At 41.7% G+C, this 17,480-nt stretch overlaps 1 protein-coding gene across 4 annotated transcripts in view; it reads left to right on the forward strand.

Moving 5' to 3' along the window:
• The first annotated feature begins 1,399 nt into the window (after window positions 1–1,399).
• The window catches only part of RNASEH2B (ribonuclease H2 subunit B), a 44,879-nt gene continuing 28,798 nt past the window's right edge, over window positions 1,400–17,480 (forward strand). For all 4 annotated transcript variants that reach the window (XM_076364072.1, XM_076364059.1, XM_076364065.1 and 1 more), the window contains exons 1-2: window positions 1,400–1,504; window positions 14,548–14,619. In XM_076364072.1, coding sequence (XP_076220187.1) covers window positions 1,441–1,504; window positions 14,548–14,619 — 136 coding nt within the window. In that variant the 5' untranslated portion in view covers window positions 1,400–1,440. The remainder of the gene's footprint in view (window positions 1,505–14,547; window positions 14,620–17,480) is intronic.

Here is a 17,480-nt window from a genome sequence, read left to right on the forward strand (position 1 = left end):
TCTGTTTTGGGGCATAGATGTTAGTATGTTTTTAATATTTGTTTCATCTATCTGAGATTTACAATTGATATGTATACTTTAATACTTTTGATAACATATACTATTTGTCTCCTAAATCTCTGGGACGGTGGCCATCAACCCATTCTTGTGTTGGTAAAGCTAAGTTTATATACATATGTACGTGCGTATGAAAATATGCGTAAGTGTGGATCTTATTTTGTGACTATGGCTCCTTGGTGCGATCTGTAGGTATAGAACCTATTTAACAGGATTGTATTATACACCGGGGAGGATGACTGTTACAAGAAGACTCTAGCTCTGCCCATGCCCAGCCTTGGAGGACCGTAGTTCCACAGAACGGCGGAGGCTGGCAGGCGCCTCTGGAGAGGGTCTAGTCCAGCTCCCTGCCCAGGGCTGGGCCAGCTACAGCAGGCGCTCAGGGCAATGTCCAGTCGGGTTTTTAACATCTCCACAGATGGAGACTCCGTGGTTGTTAAGGACAACTTGCTCCAGTGTTCTACCACTAAAGGCATTTTTTCCTTATGTTTAAATGGAATTTCCTGTGTTTCAGTTTGTGCCCTTTGCCTTGAGCCCCGTCAGTTGGCGCTACAGAGAAGAGCCTGGCTCCATCATCTTTACTCCCCCCATGAGGTATTTATGTACATGGATTAAGATTCCCCCCTGCGAGCCTTCCCTTCTCCGGGCTGAACAGCCCCAGCTTTCGGCCTTTCCTCACATCAGGCGTTCAAATCTGTTCATCACCTCTGCAGTCCTGCATTTCTGCCTTTAGGTCCAAATTCATCACACCTAAGCCAAGCTGTGCACCCCTCAAGACAAAGCTTTTGGCAGAGGTGCTGCCTCCTGCCAGGGGTTGGGCGGCGATGGGGCAGTGGCAGGCACCGCTCAGCTACAGCCGCCCGAGCGTCTGCCACAGACCCCTGCAAAACGGTTACCTCCTGGCCTGCGATGGGACAGGGTTAAAAGTAAGCCTTTGCCTGCCAGCCCTCAGGGTATGAGGGGGAAGACGTGTGTGGGAAAGCAGCCCTACTGTCTGTATGCTCCTGGTCCGAGAGCGGAGAGAGGGGCCCCGCAGCTAGCTAGCTAGCTCGCTCCACTGCCGGAGTGGTGCCAGAGGAGAGGCTTTGCCGCTCGGCTTGTACCATTCCCTCGACGTGCGAGGGGGGGGAGAGGGGAAGCGGCAGCGCAGCCCCAGCCATCTCAGTGCCCTACTGCCGCCCTCCCCCCTCTCCCGCCCGCGGGGTGGCGCCGTCCTGCCGCCACGCGCGGGGCTGCGAAGCGCGCGGCTGCCGGGCGGGCAGTAACGCGCGGCGCCTCTTCCCGCCTCTCGTCCCCCCCTGTGCGGCCCCGCCCCGGCCGCCATGTTGCGGCGGCGGCGGGAGCAGCGGCGGGAGCGCGGCCGGCGGCCGGGGTGTACGGAGCATGCACGGCGCGAAGCAGCGTCCCCCGGACGCGCACCCTGGCCAGTGGGTGCTCATTGCACCAGGTAACCCAGCGGCGCTCCGAGGTGGGAAAGGCTCTGCCGCAGCGCCGATCTCTCATTCTCCACTGCGCCCCGCTGACTGGCCCTGGCGATGCTTGCCCACATCGCGGCGGGGCTGGGCCGTCGCTCGGGCAGGAGACGGGTGCCTTTCTCCGAGGGCTGGGGCAGGTCTCTGGGTTGCTGTGTGCAGCCAGCCCCAGACCTGGTGTGGTAAGGACGTTTTGAGACACAGCCTTTACACAAGGCCCTACAGAGTACCCCCCTTCTCCTCTCCGGGGGCCCTGTTTACTCAGTGCATCTATGCGTTTTATTTTTGTGTGCCATTAGGGTTTTCCAGAGGTCAGTTCGCCCCTGATTTACAAACAGCGTTGTGAGCCTGGGGGAGAGGAGCTGTAGAAGAGGGATCTTGTCACCGAGGTCCCTGATAGAGAATTGCCGTCATCTCCCTGCTGCTGGCAGCCAATCTTGCTTCCATCCCCTTAGTCCATTCCTGCGTTTTTTGATGGAAACGGTTTAGCGTTCTAAGCCTCAGCTTTAAAACAAACTCCTTGGAAACCATAAGGCCTAAGCCAGGGTGAGATCTCAGCTCTTCCTCTCTATAGGCTAAAGAAGCAGACCTCCACATGGCAGCTCTGCAGATGCAATATACGCAAGGCCTTAAACACTGTAGGCTTAGTTTATCTCACTTAGCGCTGAATAAATGGGAAGATGCCTTTCCCCCTTTACGTTTATTTCTGCCTAGTATCAGGTTTTAAAATTTTAAATTCACAGATCACAAAAGATTTTTGTGTTAAAGAGGATGAGTGAAACAGGATGTGCTCAAACTCCAAGACACTAAGAGGAAGGAGGCATTTCATAAATGCTTTTTTTAGTTTGAGTTCCTAAGGAAATACAACTTCCACAATTATCTGTGGGTCAGCTTTGTACAGTGCCTATTTCTTACCTCGCCCGAAACTTTTGAGTGTTAATTTCAACCAAACCTGATAAAAAAGGAGGAGCTCTTTGGAGCAATTTTATAAGCTTTGTGAAAATGTCTGTGATGATGTGAGAAATGCTATAAATGGCACCACTGAAGGAAAAGTATAGCAAGACCTTAGTTCAGCAAAGGTTGAAAACAAGGCAGGAGCTCAGTCTTGAGACATGCATCCAAAAGAAGCCAGGCTTCTCTAGTTACATGAGAAACAGAACCAACTGTTACAACTTCACTGATTCCTCTTCCTCTGATTTTAACTTTTCAATTCTACCCTTTGGTATCTGACTTGATGCCTTAGAAAGGAATTTGTAAGTGAGGAATTCCTTTTTTTAATATTGACTCTCTGCAGACTAGGATTTAAAGCTGAATCTTGTATCAGATGACTGGCTATGCCAACAGATGTCCATACTGTGCAAATATTTACAAATACGCTTAACTTACGCATGAGTAGTCAGTTCTGTGCAGTGAGTTAAATTCTTCAGTAAGTGTTTGCAGGATTGGAGCCAGAGCTTGTAACTTTCATGAAGCCAGACAGTTTGTATTACCAATTATGCCAGCACAGCTCTGACAAAATTTATGTAGTGCTCCAGACCTGTAAGAAAGTTTATTAAGCCTTAGTAGAACCTCAAAGCACATAGTGATTTTAAAAAAATTCTGTGGCTGATAATTTCAGAACTCCACAGCTGATGAGACTTGCCAATCCTATGAATAGGACTGCTGAAATGAACTAGATTTAATGATTTTAGTTTGGTTTTAACATTTTTTTCAGAAAAGAGATTTTTTTAAGTTAACATCTATCACTTTTCAAAGTTTTGCATTTCTTAACTGCTTTGTTGAATGAATCTCAGAAGTTCTTCATTGGCCATTTAGCAGAATTTGTAGTAGGAAGACCTGATTACTTTTAGGAATGAAGATGGATGCGGTTGGATTTATAACAAAAAAAATGGTTTTTCTTTGACTGTAAGATTTTATTCATATGGCAATCCATATTTTCATAATACCACATGCCATTATGCTGCATACATGCATAAAAACAACTGGTGTAAATAATTGCAGGATCTGGTTCTGGGTGTGAGTTTAATACCATTTGTTAATAAGTCTACCAACACTTTCTAGGTGTAAATAGCCTATTTGTCTTCTTGTATCTGTGGCCATTATCCTGTGCGTGGTGGGAGGAAGGAGCAAGCTGTGTTTTAATGCTATGCAAAAAGCTCCAAAACTTTTCTTGTAATAAAGGCACTTCATAAGGTCCCGGTTTCAAGTGCTTAAGTTAGTTTGAACTACTCACCTGGGTAGTCTGCCTTCTAGAACAGCTTGTAATGTATACCATCCTGCACAGCCTAATAGCATCTCCACTTGGATATATGCCATTCATCTTGCTTTGATTGTGACATCTTAAAAGTTCCTGTATGGATGGAGATGGTGACTAGTTCTGCAAAGAGGCTAGATATCCTAGTCTAAAAAAGAATGAGGTCTGTCAGAAGTATAGAAGTAAAATAATGAGAACTGAAACTTGCTTTCTTAAGTATCGTATTTTTCAATCATTTAGACTGTTAGAGGTTCAACAGTAGCTTCCTAGAACAAGGCAAAGATATGGCTGGAGTTCTGAACGATGGTGCATGTGTTGCTCTCATTCCCTAGTTATTACATCATTCTGAGAATCTGTTTGATTTTGCACAAGTCTCTGACTGTGGTTTTTGCTGCTTATGTGACATGTAGAAACATTTAACTGTGTAGAAAGCACATGTAAGAGAAAGATGAGATTCTTTCTTATTTGGACTTCAGCTGACAACATCCGGTTGATATCTGGAACACAGCAGCTAAAAAGCAGGCAGATTTCATTTTCTAACTGCCGTAGAAAGTGAGCAGAGTATGCTTGTCTGCTTTAGTATTGGAGATTATAAAATTAGTAATAATTTCCTTGTTTCAGTACACATTTATATACTATGTTATATTGCATAGACAATAAATTGCTGCTCTGCTGTTCAGAGCATGTTTGATGACTGAGGAGATAAATTTCAATTTTGTTTCTGATTTCTTAATTTTTATATTGATCTCAGTGGTCTGGAAAGAGCTCAGAAACAAGGAATCTCCTCTGTCAGGTAGAACTGCCCATGTTCTTTGTTGAAGTCGTGATTATGGCTAGAGGAGTAATGCAGTTGGAGTGGTGGTTTTACCAATGATGTGTGTTATCCCAGCCCTCTTGAACTGTTCTAGAGGGCCAGACTCTGTCACTTTCTGTTGCAAGTGGTTAACTCTATCATTATATTTCCGGTACTGTAAAACTTTGATTGTTAGTGTCCATCTCATGCCTACACATCATAGGACAGAGCTACAAACCACACAGCTCAGCAGGTATTTTGCATGGATTATAGAGGTGAGTGAAGGTGGGAAGGGGGAGCGGAGTTGCCTGAGCTGAGAGGCAGAGTTGATGTTCAGTGAGCAGGCCAGTCACCCTGTGCTTCATTTCAGTCAGTCTTTGCCTACTTTCATTCCTTCCTATGGCATTCTTTCCTTGTTCACTGTTCTTATTAGCAGCCTGATGACAGTCTTTGCTCTCACCAGCCTTTTGCCACACCAAGACACTCAGGCTGTTTGGTATGAGAGAGTCACACAAGGGAAGCCTGAGTAGGAAGGGGAAAGGAGAGCCTCAGGCAGTCATACCTGGGCTGGCTGGTAAGCAGCTTCTAGGTGAGGTAAGCAAATTTTAGCTTTAGAAATGGTAGCCCACCCTTGTCCTGGTGAGTGAGAGCTCTTGTGATGGTGTTTCTGCTGATACTTTTTTTTTTTCCATGGAGGCAGGATGATTTGATATGCCAATACAATCATCTTTTTGTTTTGTTTTTATAAGCATAATTGTTCCTATGTGTCGTGGTTTAACCACTATGTTAGGGATTGAAACAGCAAAGGCAGGACAAAGGGGGAAGCCAGAAGTCAGGGGGAGAGGAGTTAGGAGGTGTTGGTCTGGTGGAGAAGGTAGGATGAGGAGACGGTGGTAACCACGTTAATCACTCCTGAAAGGCTGGAAGCCGCTGGTGTACATTGTGCAGCCTTATCATGGACATTTAGAGGAAGGTTGAGAAATGGATGAGAATAGTCAAGAGAGAAAACGATGAACAAACAGGAAGAGGGTAGATGGAGGGATTGGTCATATGGAGGGAGGTGATGAGGACAGAAAACTTGGGCACGTGGGTAGGGGTAGAGCTGTGCATGCTGGGCTCGAAATAGAGTCAACTCTTTGGGCAGTTTCTGCAGTTGCATATTAGCTATGCTGTGGATATACAGGCACCAGATTTGGCCTAGAGCAGACTCAGCTCAGCACTAACAGTTTATTAGTTCAAGTGCTGTGCCATGTTAACACATCTCTGCTATTTCCAGGACCAGCTTTGCAGTGCAGCTGCTTTCAGACAGTGTCTGAACTAATAAGTCCTGATGGACCCAAGCTGGCTCTGTGCAGACCCACTTGGGTGTTTCTGTGCTGTGCTCCACGTTCCAGGGGATTTTATTAGCTTGGCTGGAAATCCAGATCTGAACTTTCTTTGTGCGGGGTAGTTGATGTCGATGGTTAAGAAGACCTTCCAAATCTGGAGTTCTGGAGGAATCATGGAACAGAGACACCAAAGTCCTAGTAAGTCCTGAAGGACCCACATGGACTTCATTGGTGGGTGGCCGAGTTTCTAGATTATGTTTTTCTGCATTTCTTGTAGTAGCTGGATAATCAGGGATGTTCTATTACCCATGTGTCCGAGCCCCCCTTTACCCTTGAGAATGTAGAGCTTCCTATACAGGCTTCCTGTTGTATTGGTCTAGCTACTGAACAGGTACAAGGGAAAAGAAGTAGCTCCTAAGGATTAAAACCTGGCCATCTCGCAGCCAGAAAGTTGCTAATGATGTGCTTTAGTAGAAGAGATTCTGTCTGTGTTTACTGAGTATTCATGTACATTTTTTTAAAATCCTACTACCTGAACCAATGAGATTTTTTTTTATGTGCATATAGGAAATTTGTACTTGCTTTTTGAGTTGGGCCCATGGAATTACCATTTTTAATGTTTTCTCTGAAAATCATAAGTACTAGAAATTATTTTCTAGACAGAGAAATAATACTGAGACCCCACATAATTGTAGGGTTCTAAGGGCAGGGGTCTGGAAAACCCTCAAATACTGCGATAAAGTCGCTGTGCATGACATAGATCTTATCTGGGCTCTGTATAATAAATAAACATTCTTACATAATAGCTTCAAACTGGTCTTACCAATAGCAACCAAAATCACACTAGCTGCTTAACAGGATGGGTGTGAAGGGCAGTCTCTTTTCAGTACAATTTCTCAGGGATAGGTGTTATGTCAGAGCTGGAACTATTTATATCCTTCACTGGTTTTAGCAAAGAGGTCAGGAATTTAAGGCAGTTTTCTAAGTCTGGTGTTCCAGTCTACACCTAAAGTTAAGACTGCTGTATTTAATTTGTTCTGTGTTTCTCTGTGTTAGGAAAAGAAGTAGGGGTTAGCTGCAAGCTGAAAATTATTTTCAACCTTTATTTTTCTGAACTAGACAAGTTTAGTTTGACTACATTTTTTTAGTCTGCTGTTTTCTTAAACAGTAAATTGATTAGCTTTTTTATTGTTTCATGGGAACTGCCATATGAATAGCACTGGAAGGATTGCAAGGGGGGAGAGAAATTTAACAATCCTATTATTTTTAGGAATTACTTATTTAAAAATAAAAGGAGCAGTTTCACATTAGACTTGGCAAGTTGTTTGAACAAATCTCATATATGCCAAAAGTCAGATGGAGGCAGAAATAAATGGACTGTGATGCCAAACCATAGGGCATCAGCACACATTAAATTAATCCTTCGTTTTTTTCAAATGAGACTAAGGAACTCTTGTCTCTGTGCAACAACAGAGGAAGCATTTGACTTGAAAATTTTGGGTCATATTGAGAGAAGATGTCATAGCAAAAGAAGCTGTGGAATACTTAATGCATAAAAGTAGTTTGCTTTAAAATCTGAACTAAGCAGGTTTTGGTTTGGTTTTTTTTTTCCATTCTCGCACCTTGCAGTTAACACTTTGATACGTGCTTTTATTTTTAGCATTTAAAAAACAGTTCAATTTATCTGCTACAAAATAGACCACTGCTGGGCTGTTAAAGAGCTTGATTCAGAAGTTGTAATGAATGTCAAAATTGAGCAGGATACTTGAATATTAATACTTACAGAATAATTTAGATAAAGAACTTGGAAATAGTGTTTACAATAAACAAATACATGTTTTTTAACAGATGACAAAACATTAGAAAGACTATATAAAATATGTGCACATATTTATATACCTTTTTAATAAAGTGAATGTGAATACGCTTACTTTAGAAGTTAGCACTCTGTGGGTGTATTTTACTTAACCTCCCCCTAAATTGGCATTTGCATCTCCTGAACAAAGCCTTTTGCCTGCAGGTAATTTGCACCATTTCTTATATGTCATCTCTTAAAAGGCATACTGAGCTCAGCTGTGTATAAAGCAGATATAACTGGCAAGCTAAGGAGCCAGAAGGAAGCATAGCAAATAAAATAACTGAAAAGAGATGTTTTAATGTGTAACACCATCTCCTACTTCTGCTTTCTGCCATCTGGCTTGGAAGAGACCAACTTATGCCAACTTAGGCCTCTCTGCACATGGGAATAGGGCTGATTCAGCCAGTAATACAGCTGCACCAGTGTTGACCCTATAAATATTGAGAAGGGAAGTCTGAAGTTTTTATCCATTCAAGTGATAACCTGTTCTTGAACTTCTCAAGATTGACTTCTCCTTCATTCAGCTCAAACCCCTGCATGATCTGCCTAACATCTAGATTTCAGTAACGGATGAATTAGTACTGTCCATTGCTGCCAGTGAGTCCATGAACATGTTTTTTTGGCCTAAAAAGTGAACTGTGCCAGCATAAGGAGAAGCCAAAAGATGCTCTCAGGCAGAAGTCTTAATATTTAGCTGTATTGCATAGCTGTGTACTGGAGCAAAAGACCACTCAAACCATCTAGAAGCATTTCCATGCGAAGTTTTGCTCAAGATAGAGCACAGTGCCATTTTTAGATATCATTGTGTTTTATCGTAGGATTTTCAGGTGAAGTGGGAGCCAGAAAGACTTGAAGGGGTGTAAATGACGTCACATTAAACGTTATTTCCTTAGGGCACCAAATAACAAATGCTGTGATTACCAGACTGATAACCATTCTGTCTTTTACAACAGGCATGGCAAAAGTCCCCTCACTGAAGCTAGTACTATGTATGGTCAAGGAGAGGGTAAGGTGGTGAGATAACATCAAATTAACATAACTGCATAACAACTAAGAAAATATTTCCAAAAATCAAGTGTGTGCAAGTGCAAAGCCATACCTTATCTGTAAGCACCTGCAAAAGAGGCTGTTTGCAGAGGTAAATCGAGCTCTGTGCCATTTAGTACTCCCCTTAGAGTATTGTGAGCCCCTTGGCTCTTGCTTTCCCACCTCTGTAACATCACACACAATCTAGTTTTCTAATTAGCTGACACTGGTCAAAGACCCCAGTGTCACATATAGAGTAGGTTATATTCTATACCATCTGTTCCTGCCATGGGTCCTGTCCTTTTGTTCTGGTGGTCATGTAACCATATGGTGAGTGAGAATACCTTACTGATCTGAGTGAAAATTAATACTTCTTTTTTGTGACTGGTTATTTCTCAGCTGGATCAGTGAACTGAGCTGACTTGCTGTGTGGCCATGAGATTGCTAGTTTTGATGGAAAGAAAGCAGTGGAGATGCGCAACAGGGAGGGAGCAGAGGTGGGGCCCTCAGGACTGCGCTTTCCAATGACCTGTGATCTTTCGTCATTTGAAGCCATTCATGAAACTGTATCTTCAGTCTGTGCATACCTGAATTCATTCCTTATGCTAATAGTTTATTACCTTGTAACTTAAAAAAATTGTCAAAAGTTTGAGTGATACAAAGTACTGGATTTATTAATTAATTTTCAGTGGGCTTTATTCAGGGCATGCTGCAGGACAGAGGACACAGGCACTGAATTAAACCCACTTACTTCAGGGTTGACTGATTCTAAAAAGAACATAAATAAAACGATTATTAGATCTAACATATCTGTACCCTTAGACTACATAGTTTAAGGTCTTCCATAAAATGTCCATTTAATGGGCTCCATCATAATGTCTCCATCTGACACACCTTTTGTGCATGGTTAGAAGTTAAGAAGGGAATGGAAAAGACTTGTGTAAGTGACGTATGGTTTAATATCTGGTTTTAAATGAAATCTTAACTTTATATTTCCAGACTTTTAAATAATCCTCTTTTTTTGCAGGGTGATGGTGGTAGGGAAATTTGTGCTCTCAGAGGATTTTTTCCTCTTACGCAATTGACAGATATTTACAGCCTTTTTGCTTGCTTGGCTGGCAGCTTTTTGCATGGGAATTCCATATAACTTGATATTAGTCTGTTATATATAGTACACTATAAGCAATTTTTTTTTAAAAAAAAGGTGAATAGACCTTGCATCATCCATAACAGTTTCATAGATCTTAGTGGGAGTTTTATGTTCTTTTCCAATTTATTCATGTTGCTGTACCAGCTAACACTTTTTTTTTAATGGCCAGATTCATTAGTGCCTCATATCTATCCATTGTGGAAGAAATTATTTCCAGAAATCCTTTGACAGCTGGTTCATTTTCACTTTGTTCTGTTTATATATTTTATAGAGTTTGCCTGGTTGTATGTCTGACCTCCATGAAATATGATAGGCTTTTCTCCTTTTCTGTAATGGAAAGCTTCATTTAAGCTTTTATAGTCTCTTTCTCTCAGCTTCAGGATTCTGAGGTTCCGTCTGTAGACTCCAGTACAGCTGATGGATATATCACCCACATTTTTAGATGGACTTCCTGTGATTTGATTAATAGTGAATGAACAGTAGACTATAATTTAAGCAAAGTAGACATACTTATCAGCCCAGTGTTGGCATTTAATTGTCCTGCATTATGCTTACCTCAGAACTCCCTCCTCTGGTATAGCTGTAGCAGTACGGCATCCGGATTAATTCTGTGTTGCTGGAGGTGTCTGTAAGCTCAATGGAGACAGAGGCATATACTTGCAGGGGATGATACAGGTGCGTTTAGGCTTTAGGTGGGTTCAGCTGCCTCCTGGAAGTGCCTGTCATTTGCCTTCCCTGGCAATTTAGAGAGTGGCTCGCTAATTGAGATGCCTTCTCGGGACAGGATTAATTGAACCTCTCTGTTACCCTTGTACCAGTTTTTTGTATCCTTGTAGTGAATGTTGTCCTAAGAGAATAGCATGCTGTACTGGCACATCTGTTAGTAAGCTGACCTGTACTGACTGTGTGTTACCTGCAGCTTACAGCTGCAAGACAGTTGATAGGGAGTATAATATTCAGTCAGAAAGGTCTTACCTCTCTCACTTGTTATTCTTGTAGATGAACAAGTTTCTCAGGGCTGAGCTATGGAGACTGTTGTAGTAAGTGTAGTGGCAATCATCTGATGTTTTCCTTTAGGGTTTAACAAAAAAGCTCTTCCTGTAATGTCCCTTTTGTCTGCTTATTTTCTGTAAGATTATTTCTTATCTGGATGTGAATCTTAAAACTTAAAAAAAAAAAAAACAAACCACCTAGTTTAACTCTTAGTTTTGCTAGAAAATTGCTACCGTACTGCTTTTTAAGAAGTCTTTATTTATTTAGCTATAAGAGATCCTTGCCCAAATACAAGGACTGATAAATGTAATGACATTAAAGAAATCCACTTACCTTTCCTGGCTAAAGGCCAGAACACACACAAGTTAGGTTTGGACACCTAACTTCAAAAATCCCTTGCTCAGCATTTTCCTAGTCATGAAGTGTTTAAATTCAGGTAAATAGGGCCTTCTTCACCCTTAAGGCCAAGTTAATATTGCATCCAGTTTTCCAAGCAGGCATTCTCCCAATTGCCTCTTTTTATCCGCCAACTTGACATCTAGTAGAGCCAATCTGTAACAAAAATATACTTCAGATGCCCTGGAAAAATGGGGTGGGGTATTGCCTACATTTTGAGGAGACTGAAGGTAAAAGAAACTCAGAGAAACCACTTTTGCCTTTGCCCACTCCTCCCTTCTTGTGTGCGCGCACACGTGCATGTCCCTTCTGGTAAACCATTTTCTGTGGCAGCTGTGTGGAGAACGTGACGCGTACTCTGATCCCATCAGCACGAGATACTGGGACTGAAGGCTGCAACTCAGACTGTTCGTTAGGGTATGATTACTGCTGTCCTCTGTGCAGTGATGAACCCCACGGAGCTTGGGGTTCTCTTGTGGGCAGAGCTGTGCTTCTCTTCACATGGGGAAGAGCTACTGGCTGAGCCAAGGCAGCTGCAGGGCCAGGCTACGTATACAAAGGGGCAGAGCAGAGGGTGCTGAGCCTGGGATAGCATGAGGCAGGCCTTAGTGAAGGAGGGTGGTTGTCTGGGTTGGGAAGGCAGAGGATTGATGAGGAAAAGATGGGACACTACCCCTTGGGTTTGTTACACTGAGTGTTCCCTACGTGCAGGTGTCTCCCAGGCTTAGCGGGGATGGATGAATTCAGTGTGTTACTAGAAGGTTAGGAAAAGAACATATCAACTAAATAAAGATGTGAACTTCATTAAAAACAGCTACATTAGGAAGGATTGTCTACTTAATAGTTCACATTATACAAGATGCAACTTAGGGCTCAGCTGGACTCATTCCCAGTGTTCATAAATCTATGCATGAAGAAAGCAGAGCAAGTGAGCGCTAAAAGTTCCTTTGGGGTTCTTTTTTTTGTTTTGCTTTTTGTTTTAAATTTTGAAACTCACATTTAGTGTGTATATTTTAACATGTTCATGTGAAACACATCAAAGTAAACACATGCAGTGTGTTTCTTTCACTGTCATTAATCACTGTAGTGTTTTAAAAAGTAACAAAAAATACACTAATGTTAAACTGTGGTCAAGAATTGAAATATACACAGCTCTAGAAGTTTGAAGTTTGCCTTTGCCAGGACAAATGTAGCTTGACAACCGTGTGTGTTTATGTATCAGCATATGAAGCAAGTCTGGTTAGCAAATACGGACTTTTTCCATTAAAAACCCTCAACTTATATTGAAACTTTTTAAAACACTTTTTCAAGCCACCTGAAGACTCAGCTAAAAATTCAGGGGAAGAAAATGACTGTAAATTCTCCGAACCGCTCTGAGAACTATTATCCTCCAATACTTTATCACAAAACGCACTTGCTTTTTAAGCCCTGCTTATGTTTTTATCTGGGCAATTTCTGTCTGTGACACAACTGAATAACCAGGAGTGGATGTGAAGATGAGGGTTATTTGGGGCTTTTTTTGTCACTGAGGTGCTAGTGAACAGCCTGTGAGAAGTCCACCTGTCCTTTCCAGGTGTGTTGGGGATAGGCTTTCAACCAGAGTGGAGGACACCTGGTTTTGGTTGTACTTGAGGTTCCTACTTCCCTGTTTTCCATAGAAAAGAACCGTGCTATCTCCCTCTCTGCAAACCTCCTGGATGCTACTGAAAGGGGAAGGACGATGTGGCACTTCTGTTTCTCCCAACAGCCTCCCTTGTGAATAGCTGTGCAGCCCACCTCTGCTGCTTCTCTCTGCTTTCCTCAGCAGCACCATAACGCAAATGTCAGCCTGATCCCTGTCAGTCCATTCTCTGGGGTCTGGATACTGGTTATGTATGTGAAATGCTTTAATAATTTTCCTTGCTCTGATGAATGCCTATGTGAAAGGAACTGGGACAGAACTGGCAGTGTGCAAGCTAAGAAAGGTGATACTGTCATGTTGCTCTTCACTCAGATGTGGGAAGTTGTTTTCATAAATATAAGTTAGACTTTCCCTACAAAGAGAACTTGGATAGGATATAATTAACTGGGGACCCTTATAGATGTTTTTTCAGACTTGAATCAGCATCCTTTGTGGGAGCTGTTTCCTTTCTAATTTTTTTTTTTTTTTAATTTCACAGAGAAATCATACTTTTGTGGCTCTGCTTTTTGTCTTTTTTTGCATAAAGACACAGAAAAGAGAACAACTGTCAGAGGCTTAAGCCAGAGGTGCTGTATTCTCTCAGCTTCATTCTCCTCGGGGGGGGGGATTAAATGCACGCTTTATTTTTCAAGATTATACATAACAGATAAACAAGTGTGCATATTTTTCACAGAAGTAACAACCACTCAGACAATTCCTGCCCCATATTCCTGCATAATCTGACTGCCTGAAAGCTTTAGAGGACCACTGTTTCTTCCCACAAATATTTTACCTTTTGCACTTTCAACTTTTTAATGTCCACACTGTGCTTGGCTTAACTTACCAAAGCATTCTCATTGTCTTTGTGACTAATCAGGGCAACATATCAGTTCATCTCTGTCTTGGTTTCGGCTGGGATAGAGTTAATTTTCGTCCTAGTAGCTGGTATAGTGCTGTGTTTTGGATTTAGCATGAAAATCATGTGATAACACACTGATGTTTTAGTTGTTGCTAAGCAGTGTTTGTACTAAGTCAAGGACTTTTCAGTGTCCCATGCTCTGCAAGTGAGGAGGTGCACAAGAAGCTGGGAGGGCGTGTAGCCAGGACAGCTGACCCAAACTGGCTAAAGGGCTATTCCATACCATATGACGTCATGCTCAGTATATAAGTGGGGGGGAGGAGAGGGTGAGCAAGCGGCTGTGTGGTGCTTGGTTACTGACTGGGGTTAAATCACGACAATCTCACTTAACTGAGATGTCAAACTTAGGAGCTCTCTTGCCTGAGGCTCTCTAGGGGGAAGTGGTTTTCAAAATCTAAATCATCCCCAGGTGCATATCTTTCCTGTGGCAGATAGAGAGTGCCAGGAAATCTGGAATCATAATTTAGGTGCCTTGATCAGGTAGGATGAATTTGGGCTGAGGCATATAACTTTTAGGCAGAAAATACGTGAGTTTTCAAAAAGTGTCAATCCAATTAATTCTGAATGTCTTGGAGAAGCATGGCAGAACGTGCAATACTTCTCAGTTTACAAGTTCATAACTTTTTCCTCTCCCCCTACAGAGGCTGCTACTGACCCCCCTAAGGCACCTGACAGCGAACCTTTGTTTACAAAACTGCGTAATCCAAGCACAGGCAAGTTTTGGAATTGTGACATGAGCCTGTTAATGTTCTGGTTGATTCCCTCCACCACCAAAAGATTCATATTTTGCAAGCTGAAATAATGATGATAGTGTAAGTCTCACGTGCCAAAGATACTGCTGGTGATGCCAGATAGTTAATGCTGTGCAAACATTTAGGATTTCTTTTATAATTTTAATTGGTTGAACTGTTTATTCATCAGGAATATTGGCAGCACAAAAAAGAGGTGTAATTTAAGTTCTGTTTTTAAGTGCATTAGTTTTGGGGAGCTTACAGTGTTGGGTGTTGAGCCTGGGCTTTTTTTTAATCCAAATTTAGGCTTCATAGCATTCATCTTATGCTGTAAAATAAATAGTCAGAGTTAGAAGAAGTTACTCAGTTATACTTACCAAGCTTTTTGAGTCTTTTCATTTTTAAATCTAATTTTCTTCTTTCCCTGGTCCAAGTGGTGGTATCTCTTTTCTCGTTAATAGATGATGAGGCACTTTGCATTCAAAATACATTGGAAAGACCAGCAAATGCAGGCGATATAATGACGCCACCATCCCACAGTTACTTTCTTCTAGTCAGATTGTTCTTTTTGTCAAGGATTTGTTATTACTGTAAGAGTAATGTAATAATTGGAGTATGAGATACTGCAACAGAAACTTGCAGTAAGCCTTTGTTAGGGTTAACGTATTTTGTTTGCAAAACACGTTTCATGCTGTTTTTTTTTCTTTTCATAAGCTCATTTGTTTTCTATAGATTTAAGTTGTATGTTTTTGTTTTGAAATTCACTGCTCATATTTATATATGTTTGTAACTAAAGTCTTCACGTACATTTTAATGTCACAATATAGTAACTGCTACTTGTTCTTGAAAGAGGAAAATAATTAAATACAATAGGTACAGAATGTGAAATCACTTACTCATCATGGTACCTGTTTTTTGATTGCTCAAATTTACAGTGGGAATATATAGCCACGGATATTTTCCACCTGCTGTATTATATTGGCTTTCTAATTTGTTATGTTTTTAAAAGCGTAGATATTAATTTGCTTTTCTCTGTGGCAGAAGAGATCTGTTTACCTTGTAGCATCAGAGATCTTGGGAAAGGTTTCTGAGGAAAACCTAAAGTACAATGATTGCCTGGGTGTGTTCCTTTAGAATTTACAGGAGCTTATTTATAGACCTGCATAAACCTTCAGTTATGTAGCCTATTATAAGTATAGGGTCTGAAAATGGAAGAACTGAGAACACCCTATTAATGTATTTTCCTTACGTTTGGGTCTAACAGATGAATTGTTGATGCCAGATATTGTATAAATACGCACTGAAGGACTCAGCACACTATAGAATTCACACCGCCCACTTTATTAAATAAAAGTATGCATGGTCCTTTTTATAGACAGGTAAAAAGGACAAGATTTCTTTCCCTTACAAAGACTATAAACTAGGGTTCAGCCTGCAATTCAGAAGTACCACAAGAAGCATTTTTCAAAGTGCTGAACTAAAAGAAGGGAAATAACCATACCACAAGAGTAAGTAACAAATTGAAGTGGTAAAGTTGTGAGCAAAGCTGCCTAGGTTCTCTCTCCTTCCCCTAGAGTTTCTGTCTAACGACACTGTTGGGAACCTGTGGTGACTGTCCTTTTAACATAAGCAAATAAATTAAGGAGCTGGAGTTAGGCAGTAGGAATGGTCCCTATCCCAAAATTTGGTAGCTCACTACCACATTTGGCTAGTGCGCTCACTGGTAGGAGTCTTAAGTTGTTCAGTGAACACTTCTGTGAGTAGTTCGATGTCTGGCGCTGATCAAACTATGGTGTAGACCATTACATGGTAATGATTGAAACCCCTGCTCCCCCTTATATGTACTCTTCACTCCTCTCCTCCCCTCCCCAAAAGAAAAATTATCAGAGAACTGAAACTATATCCTTAGGTGAGGTTAAACATCTGGTCAGCCTTTTGGATAAAGGGGGAAAAATGCATTATCAGTCATTTTTGGGAAGAGATGTGTCTGCCCATTTTAGCTGACCTCCCTCCGCACCTAGGGATCTCTGCAGACTGAGAACAGCAGTGCTGATGTCAGCTTGCAGGGGCTTACATTGAGGCTTTTTTGAGCTAGCCCATGATCTGCAAGTTGATGCAGCTTTGCGATTTATGTGTTTTGAGCAGGACTGCGATGTTGTAGTTGCTCTTGTCTCTTGAAGATGGATTGATAACCAAGTCAGGACCAGTCCAGCCAACAGACTCAGCTGACCAAATTTCAGTGGCCACTTCTGTAGTTCTGGCAACTTCCTGTTTTAGATATGGAAAATGCCAATCCTGTTTGCAACATATTTGTCACCCTTTTATTATAACCCAGAACTAATGTGAAATGGCAGAGCTGTGCTATGGGGTGGCCTAAAATAGAGCTTTCCTTTTCCTTTCCAAACTATCAAGATTCTGATGGGCACTTCGGAGCAACTTCTTTTAGCTTCCTTGTTCACCTTATTTGTCTACCCATACTGAGTCATTGGCAATCCATTTTTATGCACAAAAAAAAAATGATTTCAAATTGTCACTTGAAGGTTTGAGACTTTTGTTCCCCTAACCCAGAGTCTGATATCTTGGAGACAGACATGATGGAAGGAGAGGGAATTTTCTTGTTTTCCACTTTCCCCCTTCAGTACAGACAAAAGCTGATTTCTTGAGTGATTTTGATTTGGGTTTGGATCAAAGGCTTTGTGTTGTAAGATGAACTATTCACACATCTTATTTATTGATTCAAATTCAGTTTGGTTTATAGAGCTGGTAAATGAACATCTGTATATAATAGTTTTCTTTGTATGAGCTTTCTTTGTAGTGAGTTTATGTAGAATGTGTGTATGTTT

This window comes from Aptenodytes patagonicus, chromosome 1 (genome assembly GCF_965638725.1).
Source record: "Aptenodytes patagonicus chromosome 1, bAptPat1.pri.cur, whole genome shotgun sequence".
Classification (NCBI taxonomy): Eukaryota; Metazoa; Chordata; class Aves; order Sphenisciformes; family Spheniscidae; genus Aptenodytes; species Aptenodytes patagonicus.